Below are 21242 nucleotides of genomic sequence, written 5' to 3' on the forward strand. Positions count from 1 at the left end.
TTGGTACTAGGTCTTTTGCGGGCATTTCTGAGATGTGGATCACGGCCACCTTTTACCATCAACAGCCCTGCATCATCTCACTCTGTGAAAGCCAATTAAGACTTTCTGCAATGAACTCAGGTCAGGCTAAAACAAGTTAGATAACTAGGTTTATACACACAAATACATTCAATTTCCACACAAAAAAATGTACTTAAGCATACTGTCCCTTCCCCTTGACACAGTTTTCACATCCCTCCCTCCAAAATCCCTTTTTGCATACATGAACCATGGGGACAAAATGATATATCAATACACATATAGACAGATATAGCTGTGAAAGCTGTGATCAGGCCAATAATATCTGTAAAACAATATAAAGTAATAAACTGTTCTAAATAGGCCTCCATATCTTCATTTGCATGGTCCTGGTGAAATTAGAGCTTTATCACTGTTTCCCAAATACAGAATATAGACATGTCCCCTCCCAAAACAATTTCCTGGTATATGTTGTTTTCCTTTCTAGCATAGATCGATTAATAAATTGGCCGACATGTTGCAATTGTGTGAAATCATATTAGAAAAATACCTGTTTTAATCTAAGTTAGCTTAAATACAATGTCACACAGTGGAAAACACTGCATGGTTGCCAACAAAGATGTAACTTTTTCTTGCGTGAAGTAAACGTCATTAGCATCAACAGTAAATCATAATCATCCTATAAAAACTGTCTCTGGTCTCAACCACTTCCTTTATAGAGCATGCAGCTGTGTGTGGCAAATACACTGGGCAGGAAAAAACAAAATATTATACATCCAATAAAGAAGAACCAAACACTGCAATTCAATTCAATAAAATACAATTAGCTACAGCATTTCGCATGTTGTGTTCAACTGCAAATTGTATTTCTGCAATCACGTAACCAGAGGAAATGTCACGGGTTTCAGGTGGTAATATGTTGAACCCTGCAAACACATGGATCCTCTGCTGTAATAAATCAAATCTAGTCAGGACAAGATGATGATCTTCTCGTTAACAATGAAACAAACCATCTTTCATAACCCCTTCATTACACAACTAACACGATCAGCCTGATCGACTCCGCATCGATCGCATGTTCAACATGAAGTCTCGTGAATATCACACCAACGCTGATTTGATGCTAAATATTAGCTTAAAAGACGTTTTGTCATGTAAGTTGACTAATGTGAACATAGTTGAATAACTAACGGTGTAGACAAGCTGCTGTGTGGTTGTGATGGAAACAGCTCAGCATCAGTACAGCTAACGGTAACGTTTCGTCTCATCGATGTGACAGCTGGTCTCCATTGAGTACTCGTAGAAGTTACACACTCCTCTGTCTATTACATTAAATATTTCATACACGACGTTAATATTTACCTGTGGGCTTCTTGGCTGGAACAATCTGCACTTCGGTCGAGGGCGCAGCCATGTTTCTTTCTCCCAAACATCACACATGTGAGGAGTGGAAAGGCGAAACCAATCGATTGCAAAGGTGAGTGAAGACCAGAGAAGTCGAGCACCGATGCAACCGATGTCACTGAACGGGACAGTGGAGGAGGACAGGTGGACCACACCGCTACACTACCACAGGTCACCCTGGTGTATTTCTACGGGTTAACGTGTCCATTGTACGCAGTGGCAATAGTAAAATGGATAAATAATTAAGAAGTTAAATGCTGTATTGCTCAAATGTTTGTACTAAGATAGTTTCAAAGTATTTTAGGCTACGTACATTTAAATAAATAAATGACTAAGTAAATGACTAAATGACTAAATAAAAAATAATAATAATAAATAAATTCAATAATAACAACAATAATAATAATTGACATTATTTAAAGAGCACTTTTCTAAACCTACGTCACAAAATGCAATAATACAAACAAATAAGAGCAAAGATAACAATTAAAATAAATAAAAGTAAAATAAACAGAAAATTATATATATATATATATATATATATATATATATATATATATATATATATATATATATACATATATATATACATATATATACATATATATGTGTGTGTGTAATTTTAAACATAAAGGACATAAAGTGACAGTTTTAGAAATTACATATAATCAATAAGATTAAAAATAAAAATGAGAATATGCTAAACAAGACAAAATAAATAAATAAAATAAATTAAGGTAAAAAATTACATTTGGATTGAAATATATATACATATATATATATATATATATATATATATATATATATATATATATATATATATATATATATATATATATATATTAATTATAAAGCCCAGCAATGAAGTGCTTTCACTTTTAGGATTTTTAAATGAATTAAAAATAAATTAAATATAAATATAATAAATAATGTGACAGTACTGTCATTATTATTATCTGCTGTGTGTGTGTGTGTGTGTGTGTGTGTGTGTGTGTGTGTGTGTGTCTTGCACTTATTAGTCACTTATATTTATAAGATATTGATTTGGTTGGGGGTTATTTGATCTGCAGATCAGATGTGTTTTTGTCATGAAATCTGTCTCTCACTGCAGAATGAGGAGCATCACACATCTCCCCTGATGTTTTGATCTGCTGGTATTAATATCTTGTTGTTACATGTCAGGTTTGTCCTGTGGTGTCATATAATCATGTTTCTGATGAAGACCTGCGGTGTCAGGGCAGAGCAGAGTGTGTCAGCCTGGCGCACACAGACAGGCAGGCAGGGACGGAGGCAGCGAGTGTGAGAGGGATGGTGGAGCAGGATGCTGCCCGGTGGAGGGGCTGAGGCAGTACAACACACTTTCTCCCTCCTTGAGCGCATCAGCGAGCTCTGATCCATAGAGGTGGAAAAGCAAAGAGATCTTCACAGACAAGATCACAGAAATGTAACAATTACGAGTGGAGAGGAGAGCAGAGAAAGAGGGATTTTAAGGAAACCGAGGGCATCAAAGTCTACATTATTAAGGAGGATTTGAGGAGTCTGCGTTTATAATCCGACATCAGAGGCGGAATCCAAATAACTTATGTTAATTAGAGATTTTAACGAATATTATGCGATTTGAACGGCTCTGAAGCACCGAGAGGAGAATTTTAGATTGGCCACTTGAATTTAAATATCTGTGGGGGGTTTTTTTGGGGGGGGGACTGCTGCTTGTGTTCACCGTCAGAACTGATTTGCAGCCTCTCCGGTCATTTGCGCCTAAAAAGCAGCTGGCTATCAGAGGTTGTATCGGACTATACTGTGCGCTTGAGCTCACACACACAGTGGAGGAGTTACCATCATTTCATTCCGGACTGAGGGGATGGTTTTAGTGCGTCTGTGTCGCAATGATTGCCGCCTAATTTCCCGGACTGTCCAGCTGAGGTGTGCCAGACTTTGTGGAAAAGGAGATTATTGTTTGTTGTCAATGTTGATCAAACCCGCGGCGGTCTGCGGCGCAACTCGGCACACTGGATCGCAAGAAAATCCCGAGGAGTGACAACTGACATTCACATCAAGACGAGCCACCAAAGCTCCGGATCAACTTCAAAACTAAAGCGCACAAGTTTCAAGTCTGGAATATAAGAATAGATGATTCTCAGAGGACAGAAGAGGAAATACACCTAGGCCTACAAAATGTTCAAAAGGGGTGAGTAAGTCTTAACTTTAACATCCAAATTAACGCGATTTTGCCCATTTTATCCGTATTACGCAGCTTCGTTCTCGCGTGTACGAATCCCGTGCTTGCACTTTTTAACGCTTAAGAAACAGATGTTTAAATATGACACATTCATAATGCACCACGTTGCCCCGCAGATGTGTTATTACAGACGATATGCGCCATTTGAAGCGCATCTTTAATTTGCACAACACGCACTGAAGCTTTGTGGGGATGAAATATTCATCTGTGTGAGGAAACATGGGGACGACTATGTGATATTAATACAGCTGATGCCGCACTGCAGTTTATGAGTTGTACCCGGGTCACAGGGCTATCTCTCCGAGCATTGCACTCTGCTGTGGAGCGTTATTATTTGCTGTGTGTCAGTACACCTAGATGTGATGGATCAAACCGCAGTTCACAGGGTTATTCTCCGCTGGCTACGTACCATATGAACACCCCAGACCTTTAGCACCTCATATAAAGAGAGGAGAGCTCCTGAAACTTTTAATATCAAGATCCCCCCAGATACACACACATATACTCCACAGAGGCTCTTATTTGATAATCTTTTGTCCCAAGGAGCTGTTTCTTTCTTTCTAATTGGTCATTCAGCTGTATGACTGTCTGCGTTGGATGTCTGACAACAGTAGGGAGAGTCAAACCACTAATGAGAATAGATTACAGTAATGCATGCTCCCATTGTGCTATTATCCAAGGAGGGAACTAATAGTGAAATGGAACTGTCCCCCGTTTTGCTGGGGCCCCTGGGGCCCCCCTCAGGGACCCCTCTGAGATCCCTAGACCTCACTTTATGAACCACTGCATTAGCCTATCACTTTGTCATGAGCTACAGCTAGTCTGCTTCTTTTGTTCTGTCATTTTATGCAGTTCATAAAGGCAAAAGTACACTCTTATAAATAAAGGTGCTATTTAGAGCCATAAATGTTTCTTTTGCTTGCCCCCCTCAGGAGAACCCTAACTGGTTCCTGGCAGAACCTTTTTTCAAATGTTCCTCGTGGGATCTTTTCAGATAGTTCTACCTAAAATCCAAATAAAAGGTTTTAACTAGAACCATCTTTGAATGGTTTCGTCCAGAACCCCCTATGAGAGTTTCTATAGAGAACCCTTTTGTGGTGTGATGGTTCCACCAGAACCCTTTGTGGGGGTTCTATCCAGAAGCTTTCCATCTTCTAACTGGACTAACAAGAACCTATCCAATCAGTTCTACCAAGAACCTTATATATTCCAAGGGCTTTATGTAGAACCCATTTATGGGGTTCTAGTAAGAACCCTTCTATATACCAAAGGCTTTATCTAGAACCCACCTAGGTGTTTTACCAAGAACACTTTAATATTCTAGTGGTTTTATCTAGAACCTACCCAGGAGGTTCTACAGAGAACCATTCTATATTCCAAGGGTTTTACCTGGAGCCCACATTTGGGGTTCTGCTGAGAACCCTTTTATATGAAACAGTTCTTCAAGGATTTCAACAATCCTTGAAGAACTCTTTTTTACAGAGAAGGTTCTTTGGATGGAAAGGGTTCTTAATGGAACCTTAATCATACAAAGAAGACTTGACAAACCCTTTCTACAAGAAATGGTTCTTCAGAAGCAAATGGCTCAGAAAGAACGCTTTTGGAACCCCTGTTTCTAAGACTGTAGCTTGAAAGACAGTAAATGGTGAGGGTCACCATACAACACTCATTGCTCGTGTTATATTTGTGTTTATTTAGTGCGTCTTGTGAAAAACCATCTGTCTGTAGTGTGTCTGCGTGTGTGTTTCTGCAGCGTGCCTCAGGGGCCGAGAAAAACAACATGTTTTCCTTGCTGCCATCAGATCGATTATTGCTGTTCCAACATTCGAGATGAAACACACCATGGTGATGAGTGCTTATAGCTGGAACAGCTTTGAGGGAAGGCCTATTGTCTCAACCTGCATCCTGACAGCTTCTCACAACTGATCTTCTTATCATTTATGAGAAGTGAAATGTCTGGATTTTTTTTTTCACTTTGGCAGAACTAGCATGAGTCACGACGTGGATTCCAGAGGAGGCTTTTTTACTGTTTAATGTATGAGCAAACATGTATGTCTCTCTGTTCTGTCAAACCTAATGGACATGCTGGTAAATGCCATTCACTCTTGATAATGCATCATTATCATCAACAGATCCTCAAGGAGACGATTTCCCACAGCACACATTCATTTTCCATTTATGTCGAGGGTTAAATGGAGAGCTGAAACCGGGAGGTGATTGGCATGTGGGGATGCTCTATCCCTGCTCCGTCCAAGGTCTTTGCATGTGAATCAGCTGTCTTAGCACTACACAGCGGCGGACAGAAAATCACTTAATTCAAGACAAACGACTTCAAAGTACAGATTTCACCAGTCTGCCAAAAGTGCTCAGTATGCCAGCATGTCTCCGTCTACAATAGTGAGGCAGAGATGCGTCAGCGTTGGCAGGAACAGCGCACAAGTTCTCTGGTGAATTTGAATTTTTTTGCACCTAAAATAACACATTCCAGGCAGCCTGGCTGATGCATCAGGCACAGCATTTACAGAGGCAGAGCCACCATTCACAAACACATAGAAGGAAAGCATCTCTCAGCAGCACCTTTCAGGTTGACTTCACAGTGTGGCTAATGAATAATTATAATGCTCATTGGGTGGACGTGTAGATTTTCTGATGGCCTTTTGGAATCACATTCTGTCTTTGTCTGCCAGGGTTGGGGGGGGGGTTACTTGAAAAATGTATTCTGATACAGTTACCAATTAACTGTTAAAAAATGTCATCAGTAACTTAATCCAAGTTTCACAATGTTGAACATAACATTAACGGTACATAATGCTCACAGTTAATCTGTTTAGCTCAAGTTAGTGTTTGGTCTGTGCAACTAATGTCAGCATTTGGTCTGTGTAGCTAACGTTAGTGGTTGGTTTTGCCTGTATTTTTTTTAAATTGGATTTTGAGCCAAGACAATGACAAAATTTCCACTTTTTGAAAACATTTTTTCAGGGGATAATGAATGCCAACTTGATTATTTTCCGTTGCTTTTGGATTTCCTCTAAGGTTAGCTGTTTGTCTCTGTACCTTGCATTAGCGGTTTTTCCATGTAGCTAATGTTAGCATTTGGTCTCTGCAGCTAATTTCAGCATTTGGTCTGTGTCGCTAACATTAGTGGTTGGTCTTACCTGTATTTTCTTTTTTTTTTAATTAGACTTTGAGACAAGACAATGGCAAAATTGCCACATATTGAAAGTGTTTTTTCAAGGAATAATGAATGCTACCTTGATTGCTTTTCATTACTTTTGGATTACCTATAAGGTTAGCAGTTTTTCTCTGTAGCTACCATTAGCGGTTGTTCCATGTAGCTAACGTTAGCATTTGGTCTGTGCAGCTTAATTTATTGTTTTGTCTGTGTAGCTAACGTTAGCATTTGGTCTGTTTAACTAACAATAGTGGTTGGTCTGTGGAGCTAATGTTAGCAGTTGGTCTTACCTGTAAATATATTTTTTAAATAAGATGTTAAGACAAGATAATGGCAAAATTTTGAAAGCATTTTTTGAAGCGATGATGAATGATAACTTAATGTATTTAAAAAATGTAATACATTAAAAAACATTAATTAATATAAATACATAAAAAAGGTAACCCTGCTAATAATCTCCATTTTGACTAAATGTAACTGTAATCTGATTACGTCTTATTTTTTTGCAACTGTAATTAAATACAGTTACCTTTGTTGTATCCTAATTATGGAATCCTGTTACATGTAATCTGTTACCACCCAAGCCTGCTGTCTGCTGATCTCTCCATCTGTGGGCCATGAGCTTGTACAGGTGCTACAGCAAAGTACCATTATGTCCATACCATCCGCAAATACGTCTATACATGTACAACATTAGTCATGGTGTGTATCCAACTGCAGGTGAGACAACATGGTGCTCATATCTTTGTTTGAACAGTCAGAATGGTGTTTGTGATGTACTTTCTAAGGCTTGTGCAATAACTCCATGTGTGAGTGAGGTGTGCCTGAGAAGTACATGTGTACATTTAAGTCGCTCACATGTCACTCCATCTCTGTCTTGGCTTTTCTGTCCATCTCTCTGTCTCACTTTCACAATCTCTCTTTTTCTCAGAATCAGTCAGCCATAGAGTGGGCACAAGGGATGATCTGTCAGAACAGCTCTGAGATGGAAAGGACGAGATGTCCACTGAATATACCATGCTGTGACGTGCTGTAATTGCTGCTACATGCTATTCAGAATTATTGGCAGAGGCTCAGCAAAGGCTTTTTCTGATTTATGCCACCTTTTGGATTGTAGTGTTAAATGATCCATGCAGATGAACATAGTACGCAACACACATACTTGCTGAAAAAGACCCCCCCCCCCACCCGCAAACACAAAAATGAAGAACATACACATCCTTGTACTTCTGTCTTACTGAAGATGTTCTACTGGGTACATTTATTCCACATATTTTATTGGTTTGGCATGTTTTAGCCCATTTCCTATGTATTGCTGACCTGGATGTCATAGATTTTCTCACTCCCATGGGCAGCCACTGTTTTATATTCATTTCAGAACAGCATGAAAATCAATTTGCAAAGACTTGAAACATGCCTGAGAATATCACACACACACAACATGAATTCATCTTTATTTTTTAATCCCTTACGTCATTGTTGCATAGTGATGTTATTGCAGGCAGAGACTATTTTTAAAACCCTTTTGTTGATGCTTTAAAGTACATGTCAAAGTGCACATGGCATTTGAGATTTCAGAGCCTGCAAAGCAACTTTTTAAAATTGTCTCTTGTTGCATCTGTGTTCACCACATAGACAATGTGACCTTGTAGGCAACTAAATGACATTGCGATGAATTACTTGTCTCAAGCAAGTCTCTACAACCACAGTCAACAAAACAATTAACTCCTTCAGCAGCACTTTTGTTTTTGCTCCCACTTTTCAAGAGTTGAAGTAAAAGATCTAAGACTTCTTCTGTGCACACAAATGGTTTATTTCTCTCACATTTTGTTCACAAACTCAAAAAATCTGTGTTAGTGAGCACTTCTCCTTCTCGCTAACATAATCCACCCACCTGACAGGTGTGGCATATACAGATGCTGATCCTAATTATTACACAGGTGTGTCTTGGACTGGTTGCAGTAAAAGGCCACTCTAAAATGTGCAGTTTGATCTTGAAAAAAGACATTTATTAGGCACTGCACTATGGCTGTTTCAGATAGGGCTACAGATACCATTTTTTTTTCCCAGGAAGGCAAAGTCATGACGTCCTCTACTCTGCCTCTGATTGGCTTACACTGATATTCTTACCCTACTCAAAACTAAACAGTCCTCGTGCCTAACCCTAACCAACCCAACCAATGAAGGCAAGGAGCACTAGCCAATCAGAGGCAGAGAAGGGCGGCTCAGGACTTTGCTCTCCTGGGAAAAAATGGGTGAAATAGCCATAGTTCAGTGCCTAATAAATGTCTGTTTTTTTTAAATAAACTGCAAAAGAAACATTTAAGAATGACCTTGTTAGGAACTGAACTGTGGCTAGCTATTTAACATATTGGGCTACAGATACCAAATTTTGTTTCCCAGGAGGGCAAGGTCATAACCTGCCATCCTGCTTACCCTATCCCTGACTAATCAGTCTTCATGCCTAAACCTCAACAACCCAACAAATGATGGCAGCAAGTACTATCCAATCAGAGGCAGAGCAGGGCGGATCATGCTTTTGTCCTACTAGGGAAAAAATTGGTATCTGTATTTCTGTGTAAAATAGCCACAGCCAAGTTTAGAATGGGCTTATGTTAACTATGGCTATTTCACATAGGGCTACAGATGCCTTTTTTTCCATGGGGGGCAAAGTCATGACTTACCTTAACTCTAACTCTAACCAATCACTATTAATGTCTAAACCTAACCAACCCAATTAATGAAGGCAACAAGTAAAAGCAATCAGAGGCAGGGTAGGGCAGGTCATGACAGTGCCTAATAAATGTCATTTTCAAGGTAAAATTGCAAATTTCTTTTGAGAGAAATAAACATTTTTGTGCATGGAAGAAGTCTTGGATCTTTTACTTCAACTCATGAAAAATGAGAGCAAAAACGAAAGTGTTGCATTAATATTTTTGTTGTGTACACATTGTGATGGATCACTTGTCTCGTACAAGTCTCTCCGAGTAGCTCTTCATGCTGTACTGGCATCGACTGAAACTGATGGCTGTGTGGGAACTAGGAAATCACTCAGAACCTGTGTCATGCTCTGGAAAAACTGGTATGCTTTGGCTGTATTAATGTAACACATACGTAATTTGTACTTAACAGGCTAAAACATGCAAAACCACTGATAAGCAGCTTCAAGCATCAGTACTACATGCATTACCTCAGCACTTATACCTGAACTTTAAGCTAATCCATCCATCAACGCATAAATCCAAGTTCTTAACCTAAAATAGAACTCAGAAGGGCTCACATACACACACGCTCACTTGCACACACACACACACACACACACACACACACACACACACACACACACACACACACACACACACACACACACACACACACACAAATGGGGTAAGGTTTGCTTTTTGTAAGTGTCAGACTTGCTAGATAAGACTAATTGGGAAATGCATTTGCATTGACTCAACGTGATGAGCATTTTTTTAATGGAATTTAGCTCAGAGAGAACAAAGGGGAGTTGAAAGAACACTACAGATCATGCAAGCTTTATGTTTGTGCACACTGGCATACACATCAGTAGTTGCATTAATACTAATTACCAGTTGAAATCTTGAACATTCTGTCATAAACATATCATCTACAACAACAACAAAAAAAAAAAAAAACACATACAACATTGCGCTCCTTAATCTTGCATCTCCAGTGATTGACAATATGCAGAGATAATTACTTGTAGCAATTAAGAAATCCTGTAGCATTAGTAATCATATTTTGTAAATCAACCCCACTTATGAGCATTGACTTTAAAGCAGCACAGTGCTCATGTTGTTTTCAGTATTAGCAGACAGGGTTGGAGGGATTTGCGATTAATGAGTTGAGCACAATGAATGCAGCACCAGGGAAACACCTGTGGCCTCTGCTCTTCAGCTCTGCAGCTCTGCTCACTTGTGTGGGTCATATCTCATGGTGCCGTCAGAGCGGCTCTTCAGCCAACACAGCTCCAGCTCTGCTCTCCACAATATCTAATAACTGCAGACGTCAAGGGGCTCCTCTCCGCTCTCAGGGAGATGTTTTTAACCAAAGAATGATATGACTCATACACATCAAGTGCTGTGTTGATGATTATAAAGCAAAATATTGAAGTCATAAAAACAAATGGTCTCTCCCTGTTAACAAACGACAAGCAGAAGCTTTTCCTGATTTTAACGCTCTTAGAAATAAAGATGCTAACTAGAATTCTCCCCACAGGAGAACCTTTTTCAGATCCTTTTATAAAGGTGCCACTTAAAATCCATTCAGAGGGTTCTTCCTAGAACTAACATACAGGGTTACACCTAGAACCGCCTGTGAGAGGTTTCACCCAGAAAAGGGTTCTGCAGAGAACCCTTCTATGATGTAATGGTTCTACCCAGCACCCTTCCTGGGGATTCTAATCCAGAATCTTTCCAACTTCTAAGGATTTAATCAAGAACCTACCATGGGGTTCTACAGAGAACCTTTTTATATTCAAAGGGTTTTATCTAGAACAAACTATGGGGTTCTACCAAGAACCCTTTTATATTCCAAGAGTTTATCTAGAAGCCATCCAGGGGGTTCTACTAAGAACCTTTTTACATCCCAAGGGGTTTTTTGGAACCCACTGAGAGAGTTCTGCCAAGAAACTTTTTACATTTCAAGGGTTCTATCTTGAACCCACCCAGGGGCTTTACTGAGAACCCGATTATATTACAATGAATCCAAGGATTTCAACAATCCTTGAAGAAGCTAACACCATGCAAGTGATTTGATATGACGACATGAATTTGCACAAGAGCAATAAATGCCCATCTGTCACTGTAATATGTTGCAAACTTTCAGCCATCGTCAGGGCCCAGAGAGAGTTCTATTTAAAGAGAATAGATTCCCCACTCGTATTATCGTCCTCCTAATCCTCTCACAGTGTCAGCCTTCTGCTATCACTCCTTGTCAACTCTGCATTGTTGTACTTTTCAGCTGGGCTTGTGTTTTCTGTGCGGGTGAGAGGCAGCGTGGACTGATGACTGAGGGTTTGGAGGAGAGGATGTTTGAAGAGAAGTGAAGAGGATAATGTGGAGAGGAGCAAAAATATAAACCTCGAACTGATCCCCATAAATCTTTCTAAGCCGCCCGGAAAATAGAAAGCAAATCTGAGAAGAGGACAACATTTCTACTCCTGCCTGACACTTGTTTAAGAATGTAAATTTGAAGACTTTCTACACTTCTGTTTAAAATGGCAGAATTGGCTAATCAAGGCATCAAGAAGATGTAGGGCAAAAAAAAAAAATTGATATTGAGACTACTCAATACTTTTTTGATACTGATTTTATGAAAACAATCTAAACAAAAAGAAAAGAAGCTGCTTAAAGATAGCAGGTGCAGAGCAGATGGACAAGCTGTTTTTAATCTGCACATGGTTGGCTATTCAGGAATAATTATAAATAATGTAATTAATCACCACAAAAGTAAAGGTAAAAGCTGCTAGCTTGTTTACATTGTATTGTTAACAAGCAAGGTGCTAATTTGCCGTGTTCATTTTTCAGATTGTTGTTGTTTCCCGTAGCGATGGGGGGCTTTGAAAATGCAGATAGCAGATATAGCATATGCCACCTGAAACATGGATGGCTTATATCCATAGTCTACATCCAGTGAATCAGACTGATTGTGCCAGAGATAATGTGGAAAACAGACTCACTGACAAGCTAATATGCTAGCTGCCCTGGCTAGCTACTGGCATCACAAAGTTCACATAGGGCTTCTTATCTGTGCAGATAAACAGCTGGCAGTAAAAATAAAAACAATGATCCAATGACGAGGCATTTTTCAAGACTGGACAGGATTGCAGAAATTCAGTCTGTGCCATAAAAGCAGTAGGTGATTTGAGTCTAGTTTGCCTTGTTGCAGTAATCCTTTATTTGACTGAGGTTTGTGCAAGTTATGGCTAAATTCCACCAGGTGTGGCTGGGTCACATTACAGCTGCGCCATGTCAGCTTGAGCTGATCACAGTCACTCTACACAATGCTTGTGATTCCACCAGCAGCGCCTCGGCGCATCACGGAGGTGGCTCTCTGCTCCGTTCAGCTTCAAATACGCGCCGAGTCTATTTTTGATGGATGCTAGTGCAGAACAGATAGAACAGGCAGGAAGTCAGACACAGAAAAGGCAGGGAGAATCTGCTTAACTTTTAAAATAAAAGACTCCGTGCAGACTCACAATCATTAAGACAGACAGAAAAGAAACTGTTAAAACACGTGGCCTGCTTATCCGTGGTAGAAGTGCAAAGACCAAGAAAGGGGAGCTAAACAACAAGATCTGAGCAAGTAAACATTATCAGGTGGGCTACTGAAATGCTTCTGAAATCCTGCAGGTGGGGCTTGGAGCTGTGTGGAGGACAGATCAGAACCATAGTGCATCTATGGCCTTGGCCATGGCTCTGAAATATCAGTAGCCTCACTATGCTGTGTGGCGATAAATCATTTGCACTGTCCTTGGTGCTGAAGTAGCTGATGGAATAGTAATAGTGGCTTTTTTTCCCGCTCTTCTCTCAGTTCCATCTCGGATCAATAATATTCTGGTATTAACAAATGCTATTAAAAAATGCAATACCAAAACACTCATACCAAGTAAGTTTGCTAGTGGCAAGTGAATGGAACAAACTGGGTCTGTCCACCCTTTTAAATATTAAAAAATGCCCACTGCATAAAACTGTCCTGCCCTAAGTAGATTCAGGAAAATGAAATACACAAGAATGACCTGGGATGTGAAAGGACAAGGCGACCAAAAACTTGAACAAAGTGACCCATTGGTAGTCTGTAGATCAAGCCCAGAAAACACTGTGTCAAGAGTAATTGACAGAGGAACATTACCAATTATTGGATAGCTGAGTCACATTTATTACTGCCACACAAAGCACCTCTGGCTCTGTCAGTGCATTCCAAACATCTTATTTAGCCAAGGGAGATTGTTCAAATCCAAAAACCATTTATTTAGTGGCCAATACTCAGGAGTGTTTCCATGGAAGCCTCTGGCACGATTTTACCACGTGACACGTAACAGAAGATGACAAATAATTAACAGTACGTGTGTGTGTGTGTGGAGAAAAGACAGCAGTGACTGGTGTGCATGTCACTTTTTTGCCATGAACTGTTGTTTTTTCCGGGAGCCATTTTCACACTTCCCTGTCAACCATTTCACACTGAATTAGGCCATGAGGGCTCTGGGTTCAGAAGTGGATGCGGTGCTCTTATGCAGCTGAGGACTCTCTTATTAATGCGGTCTGAAGAGACATCTGAATGATTAAATCCACAGGACATTCCCAGACTTGGAAAAGGAGTCAGAGGTGAAAATTACAGAACATGCATGGAGAAATCTGTCCATCTTCGTTTGCCCTTTAAAAAAAAATCACCTGATTCTTGTGCAAACGCCATCTCCTCAGCCTTTGTTGTGGAAATGAGATGCAAGGATGGTCATTAGCGGATGATAATGAGGTGAAAGAGACAAACAACCTAAGCCCTGTTGGTTTTTCTAATATTAATAATTAATTTCTGATTAAGTGGCTAATTGGAGTTTAAAGGTCAATGTCAATGAGAATGCCATGGATCTTAGAAGACAGGAGAAGGTGGGGGGAGGGGCCGAGGGAGACAGTCCAGGAGACTGTTGACAGTAATCCCAGGTGCTCTCCTGTTACTCTGACAGCTCTCCCCTTTCCTGAGCCATCCTCCCCAGGCGACATTGCCTTTGTGTGCTGAGGACAGCAATTCAGCTACGCCAGCACCTGGGCATCTGCCCTTTTGGCATTGAGAGTTAGCAAGTCCTCAAGATGGAGTGGCATATCACCACAAGATAGAGCAGAGGTGAAGAAAAGGGGAGAAAGGAGCGTCTGTCATGTACCTTCATGTTCCTTATTATCAGTGTTGAGAGAGGTACTTTTAAAGCGTACAGTATTTCACTATAGATCACTGAATACTGTGGTGGCAAAGGAGAGTTGATGCAGAGATGAGAGCGACAGGAATTTAGTGCATAAGATAAGCAGTTTATTTGACAAATAAAAAGCTAGAGTAAAGATGCACAACCTCCTCTCTCATCTCTGTATGTGTGTGTGTGTGTGTGTGTGTGTGTACATGTGCATGTGAATATGCATGCGTGTGTGTGTGTGTCCTTGATTAAACCCAGATGTTTCCCCAGTTGGTCATTTCTGAGAAACCCATCCCCAGATACTCTATTGTTTTGGTACTCTTAGGAAAATGTGCAACAGCCTCTCAATAACTTCTTAAGGTCACAGAATATTAATGGTATACACAGAAAGAGTCACAGTGTTATTTGCCATAGAATATGATTATGATTATACCATGTATTTATGTGACATATGTTGACAGCACCATAATACATGCACTGAAATGTCATTTTTAATGTATTCCACTAAATTACATATTCTAAATACTTTGGATTACTTTTGGAATATTTAAACACTGTCTTGCCGAGCCCATTTGTCAGGGTCACTCCAAATATAGTTTACACTTGCTTTTGGGAATGACCTCACCGGAGAGATGCCCTTTTTAAAAAACAAACAAACACCCAATAACATCTGGCTTTTGTCTTCAGTGGAAAATGGTACAATCATTCCCGGGTCAAATGATTCTGCAGTACTCACAGGTATTTATCAGCTCCAGCTCGGATTGGCAGTGATGTACGATAAACATCACACCCTGGTGGACAATTGGTGGTAATTTTTGCCCCTTTTCAGCTGAGGCAATGAAGGCTTGTTGCCTCCACCAGTAACTTCTGCAATTCTTTTTGTCCTTTTTCATCAACACGTGCTGCTTGTCTTGACTCGGTATGATACAGAGTTTACACCCACTTGAAGGTGTGTATTTACTGATGACATGCTTGTTGGGCAAAACAATGGATGAACATTTTATTTCCGGTAAATTCTTCACAATAAAAGTTTTTATTATGAAGCAGCAAAAACAGGAAAAGGTTGGGGTTTCATCAGCAGTAACTCAACACATATCCTATCCAACTGAAGAAGAAACTGTTAAATAAAGCAGATACCTGATAGTACAAATGGTGATGAAGGAGAGAAACTAAACTTCAAACCAAAGAGATTCAGTTAGAAGCTGCAAAAGCCCTGAGAGCTGAACACACAGACTTTTAAAACCTCTCTCTCTCTACTCTCCTGCACACACAAGTTGAGTCTTGGTTTTCCAGCGCTCATCACAAAAAAAAAATCAGAACAGCAAACTCATTTACTGACAAAGAAAAAGAGTCAGTTTAAAAAAGGTTTAAAAAAAACCTGTACATATGTGCTAATTTTGGTGTAAAATGGTGTAGGTCGCATAGAGCACCAACGTTACTAAACAAAGGTGGGTGCTGCCAGCAATGTATGTACACCAGTGTTGTTTGATGCTAAGCAGAGTTGTACGCCACCATAATGTTGCAACTTTCTTGTGTGAAGGCAAAATGTTTGTTATGTTTTCATGCAAAGTATGCTTTGTGTCTCCTCTCGTGTAATGTGTAGCAGGTGCACCCTAAGCAAAATCTGTTGCACATTTGTGCCTCATAAGATTTTTAGAGAAAATAAAACAAAAACAAATTAAGTACTCTATTTGTGTAATGTATTTCAAAAACTTTAAACTGTAACTGTAATGGCCATTAGTTGTATTGCATTATTCCTCAACCCTGCTTATTGTCAATTAAAGACAGAGATGGTTTTGTAATTTGGTTTGCGAGCTCACAAGCACAGGCATGTGCTCATGGTTGGCATGCATCCTCTCCTGTGTGACATCAAGTCTGAACTGATCTGACTCCTGGCATTGATTCATCTTGTTTATTATGCCTCAGATTAATCTCACACTCCATCCATGTCACAGTCAGAACTCATTCATTTCAAGATGTTTGACGAGAAAACAATGGCTAATTCGGTCTCGGGAGTGTGCAGGTTTAAAGATGTGTCCAAATGAAAGTTTCTGCTCTGGCTGCTGAGTGAAATTAAAACACTCAGTGGGGAATGTGGGGTGGGAAAAGGAACAACAATCATCTTTCCATTTTCCAAGGCTGCTGTCTTTGGCTCTGTCGCTTGGCTCACCTGCTGCCCCGCAGCTCCACGAGAGCCCACCTCCCCGTCCCTGGCTTTAATGAGACAGGCTACTGTCAAAGTCACATCTGAGCTTAGTGCTTGTAATATCTGCTGTGTCTGTGCTCTGGCAAATGTTATCTGTGCTCATACGTCTTTCACGGCTCAGACTGACTTTTAGGGACAGGCAGGGCTCAGGTAATTGCTGAAGCCTGTTAGGATTAATTTTGCCCCTGCAATGTTAATGCACACTGTAGCCTGTGATATTGCAACTGCAGAACCGCTTAAAACTCAGACTCACTGCAGGGGAATTAGGCTAATTGTAAGGCACCATTGCAGTCTTGTTGGGCTTGAGTACAGATCAGGAAAAAGCCTTGAACCATTTTACAATAACCCCCTATAAATGTTTTTTACATGGTTTATGAATAATTACGTTAGTGACATATCACAAATCATATTAATAAACAATTATAAACAATTATAAAAAGTTATAAAAAACTGTTTTGTATATCAGTGTGGGCTCAATATTTGGCAATGTCCAGCTACTGCTTAGGAATAAAAACTCTCAAAATGGTGCTTTTTTGTTTAAAATTAATCACCATTAATGGCTGACTACTTTTTGTAATTAGCAAAAGGGAGCCATATTCACCATGTTCATGATCAGCAGCCAAAAAGACAATGGATAGTGATAATCTGGAGAGACATGTGGCTATATTTTGAGCTAAAATAGCATGTCTGATAACTCATTATCTACCGTGACACAAAAGTTAATGTTAGCATCAATCACTTCCTAACTAACATTACAGTTTGATATATTGTGTCACACGATACAGTAGGAAAGGAGTAAATTAAATCTGACACATCAACATACATCTTTGACATATTTGTTTAATCCTGGAATTAAAACACACTGGATGTAATCAAGTTGCAATGTGATATTAACTGTCTTGCCATCTCTTGACTAAGTATTTAGTCTAAGTAGCTAAATAGGGTTACCAGTATATTAGCTTAAAACAAAATAACAGTGAGATGTTACATTTTTCCTTATCGTACTTTTTGCATACACTTTTGTGGTGGATGCAATCTGTATGAATGCTACAATCTGTGGTCCGGTGAGAATAATGTCACATGACATTACTGACTTAACCAGAACATTTATCAGGTCAGTGAATAGATGGCAATACAGCTAACAGTAATGTTAGCCTGCAAGCTTGATTACATATAGTGTGTTTTACTTCTGGACTTAGCCTTAAATAAATGTGTCCAAGATGTGTGTGAGTTATTTTAGGATTAATTTATGCCTTTCCTATCTTATCTCTTCTCTTATGGAACACTATCAAATGATAATGTTAGAAAGTGGTTGAATGCTAATGTCTAAGTGCTAATGTTTATCTAATTTGCTGTAACAGCTTATTAATGATTCAGAAAGTGTTTACAACCTAATTAATAACCTAATTATGAGCCATTAATCAGGGTATTCTTATTGTTAAGTGGTACCAAAATCTCTACTGAAACAAAGTTAGCCTGGACTTCACGTTAATCTAATTTTAGACTGATTGCTGAATATTCAACTGTTCCTTGAAAGCGGCATGATTTAATCGTATTAAATATTTCAAGAGTGAAACGAAGAGATACGGGCTGGCACCACAGGCTGGCACCAGATGTTGTCTCCTATAATGGCTGGAGGAGGACAAGAGGATTTACACTAGAATCTAACAGATAGTTGAAAAGAGGGATAGTTGAGTATTATTTAAAAGTCAGGACTGAGAGACAGATGGAGATGTAGTAATTACAGAATATAGGCCAAGGTCTTTTCCACAATCACACATCTTTTAATATGCAAATCCCTCACAATTGTCTTAGAATGGTCTTAAATTCTGTCATTTACACCAGCAGAACCATGTTTTGACCTTATTAAGGCTTGTACAATAGGGATAAGAATGGATTGGAATTACCAGTTTCAATTTACCCTCCGTTTTTTCCACATCTGCCTAAATTACAGTCAAAAATGTCCTGCTGTGTTCACAGCCTACCTCCATCAAATTGAAATCTATTTCTGCTGCAGTGAGAACCTCTCACACACTCCCTCCTTATGTATTTCCCAGCTCTGAATGACAGTGAAGTCCTTGACATTTGTCTGTTTTCCTTCTCTAACAAGCATTGCTCTTCAGCGTTGGTCCCCACTCACAGAAACCATTCGAGCCATTAAGACCTTGCATCATAAACACTGGGCGTCAAATTCACAATAGGGGTGCAAGGTGCTGTTTTGTGTGCCAGAGATAAGCATGTTAATTATTCCAGTATACTTGCTAAAGAGTACAGAACCCTTGCTGGACTCAAATGATGTGGCGAGACTGATCGTAACACACGGTGCATACAGAAAGATTGGAGTATGTCGGTACTGTGCTGCATCACACCCCTGACCTCCTTAAGGGGATAGTTTGGATTATCTGAAGTGGAGTTGTATATGAGATATTTATTACTTGTCAGTGTATTACCTACATGCCGTTCAATATGCCCCTGCACTGGCACACATGTTAACTGATGCGCTGCTGTGGACAGGGTAAGCAACAAAAGGCATTTTAGGTATGTATAAAAGGTTGACCTAAAAAAAATAAATATTTATAATATTTTCAGTGCTTTACTTTGCCATCAGACATCCATTTCTGATGGGAAAACCGTCTCATATATAAGTCCATATATAATTGTTGCTCACTCCAGCTCCAACCAAACTCCATTGACAAAATCACTAATTTTATCTTGCATAACACAGGAGGTGCTGGACTACTGCTGCCTCAATCTGTTTGTATTATTAAGTGACTTGAGTCCAAATTGACCTTTTGAAACACAGAGCATTGGTTTTACAGCAACTCCTTTGTTCCCAGGGTAAAATTACTAATTTGCCTGTAGAGTTTGGTTTGATTGGTGAGAGTGATATTTGGTTATATAACAGTGGTCTCCCATCAGAAAACAGCAAAGTAAAGGTGTGCAAATATTCTATGTATAGAGTATAGTGTAGTTTTTTTTTAGGTTGACCTTTTTAAGTTGGGAAATATGTTTTGTTGCTGATCCCATCCACAGCAGTTCATTGCGTAGCTTCCTTGCTGGAGTCCCTCTCTTTTTTCTCCTAACAATGGGTGTGCCGAGCACCATCTACTGTTGCTAATACACTGAATATCAGTCAGTACCTCAAACAGCTCTACATCAAATAATCCAAACTATCCCTTTAAGTGATGTTGTGTTGCTTGGCAAGAGGTGTGGCCTGTGAGACCCTGCTGGATGGAGGAGTGGAGAGTAGTGAGGAGTTGTGAAGTGGTTGCTGGTTGTTTTACATTCCAATCACCTCGCTCCTGCAGGGTTTCAGTTATGAAGCACTTTCTTTCGCACGTTGCTCAGGTTAAAAACCAGGTGCCTTTCTGTTTACGATGAAAGTGCTTGGAAAGCAAACCACTCTCACAACATTTTGTCATCTTGGCCGTCATTTTGGAACAACAAAGGGACAGATGTCACAACAGTGTGGTCTAAAGGCAGAGTAAGGCCAGGATGAATGAAAACACAGTCGGCTCTGGATTTTCTTCCCTTGGCAGTGCGGGAGTCTTTTTTTTTTTTTTTTGTCGGGATTCTAATGGTGAGCAAAAGGGGAAAGCTCAGAGCTGTTTTTATTCCGAAGAGAGGTTTCCACCCATCTGCTGTGGTTGGCAAGGGACCTTGAAGAGAAAGCTGCATCCTGCCTCGCCTGCAGTCAGAAAAAAAAGAGAAAAGAAGCTAGAAAAAAAAAAAAAACTGTCAGGCTAATAGATAGTCACTACCATGTATGCTGCGTCTCGTCGCTGCTGCTCCCAGTCAAGGCCTCAATCACACACTGCTCAATTCCCATGAGAGTCCAGAGAACACAGAGATGCCACAGTCTGACAGGGAACACTGCCGCGGCTCTGCCCCAACACCCCAGTAAAAGATCACTGTCGGAGCCATGTGTGCACCCCTGACAGCTCCAACTCTTACAAAAACTACAAGTCTCTTTATTCCCCAGATGGCCGGGAACAGCCTACAGTTTGCCCTCAGCAATCACGCTAATATGTCCCCAGCCCCACTGCGGAGACCTGCCTGACGTTAAAGTGTTGTTTGGAAATGGAATGTAATCTAGAGGGTAAATATAGCAGATGTCATCCGCTGCCAGCATCTCCAGCGAAACAATAAACAGAACATGCTGGCGTAATATTGACTTGTTATATAGCCGAGCTGGGGTTACATAAGATTTATGAACTGCCATGGCGGTAACAATTCTATGTAGGGGGGGATTGATAGCGTTTGGTGGTAAAACTCCTCT

The 21242-nt window shown here is 40.0% G+C and overlaps 2 protein-coding genes across 2 annotated transcripts in view; one reads left to right on the forward strand and one right to left on the reverse strand.

Annotated features, from left to right (window-relative positions):
* Positions 1–1483, reverse strand: part of dph1 (diphthamide biosynthesis 1) — an 89122-nt gene extending 87639 nt beyond the window's left edge. Inside the window, exon 1 of the mRNA XM_084717935.1 lies at positions 1381–1483. Within this exon, the coding sequence (XP_084574061.1) occupies positions 1381–1432 (52 nt within the window). The 5' untranslated portion in view covers positions 1433–1483. The remainder of the gene's footprint in view (positions 1–1380) is intronic.
* Positions 1484–2753: 1270 nt separating this feature from the next.
* Positions 2754–21242, forward strand: part of rtn4rl1b (reticulon 4 receptor-like 1b) — a 230099-nt gene continuing 211610 nt past the window's right edge. Inside the window, exon 1 of the mRNA XM_084717936.1 lies at positions 2754–3610. Coding sequence (XP_084574062.1) covers positions 3598–3610 — 13 coding nt within the window. The 5' untranslated portion in view covers positions 2754–3597. The remainder of the gene's footprint in view (positions 3611–21242) is intronic.

This window comes from Lutjanus erythropterus, chromosome 4 (assembly GCF_056507025.1).
Source record: "Lutjanus erythropterus isolate fLutEry1 chromosome 4, fLutEry1.hap2, whole genome shotgun sequence".
NCBI lineage: Eukaryota > Metazoa > Chordata > Actinopteri > Lutjaniformes > Lutjanidae > Lutjanus > Lutjanus erythropterus.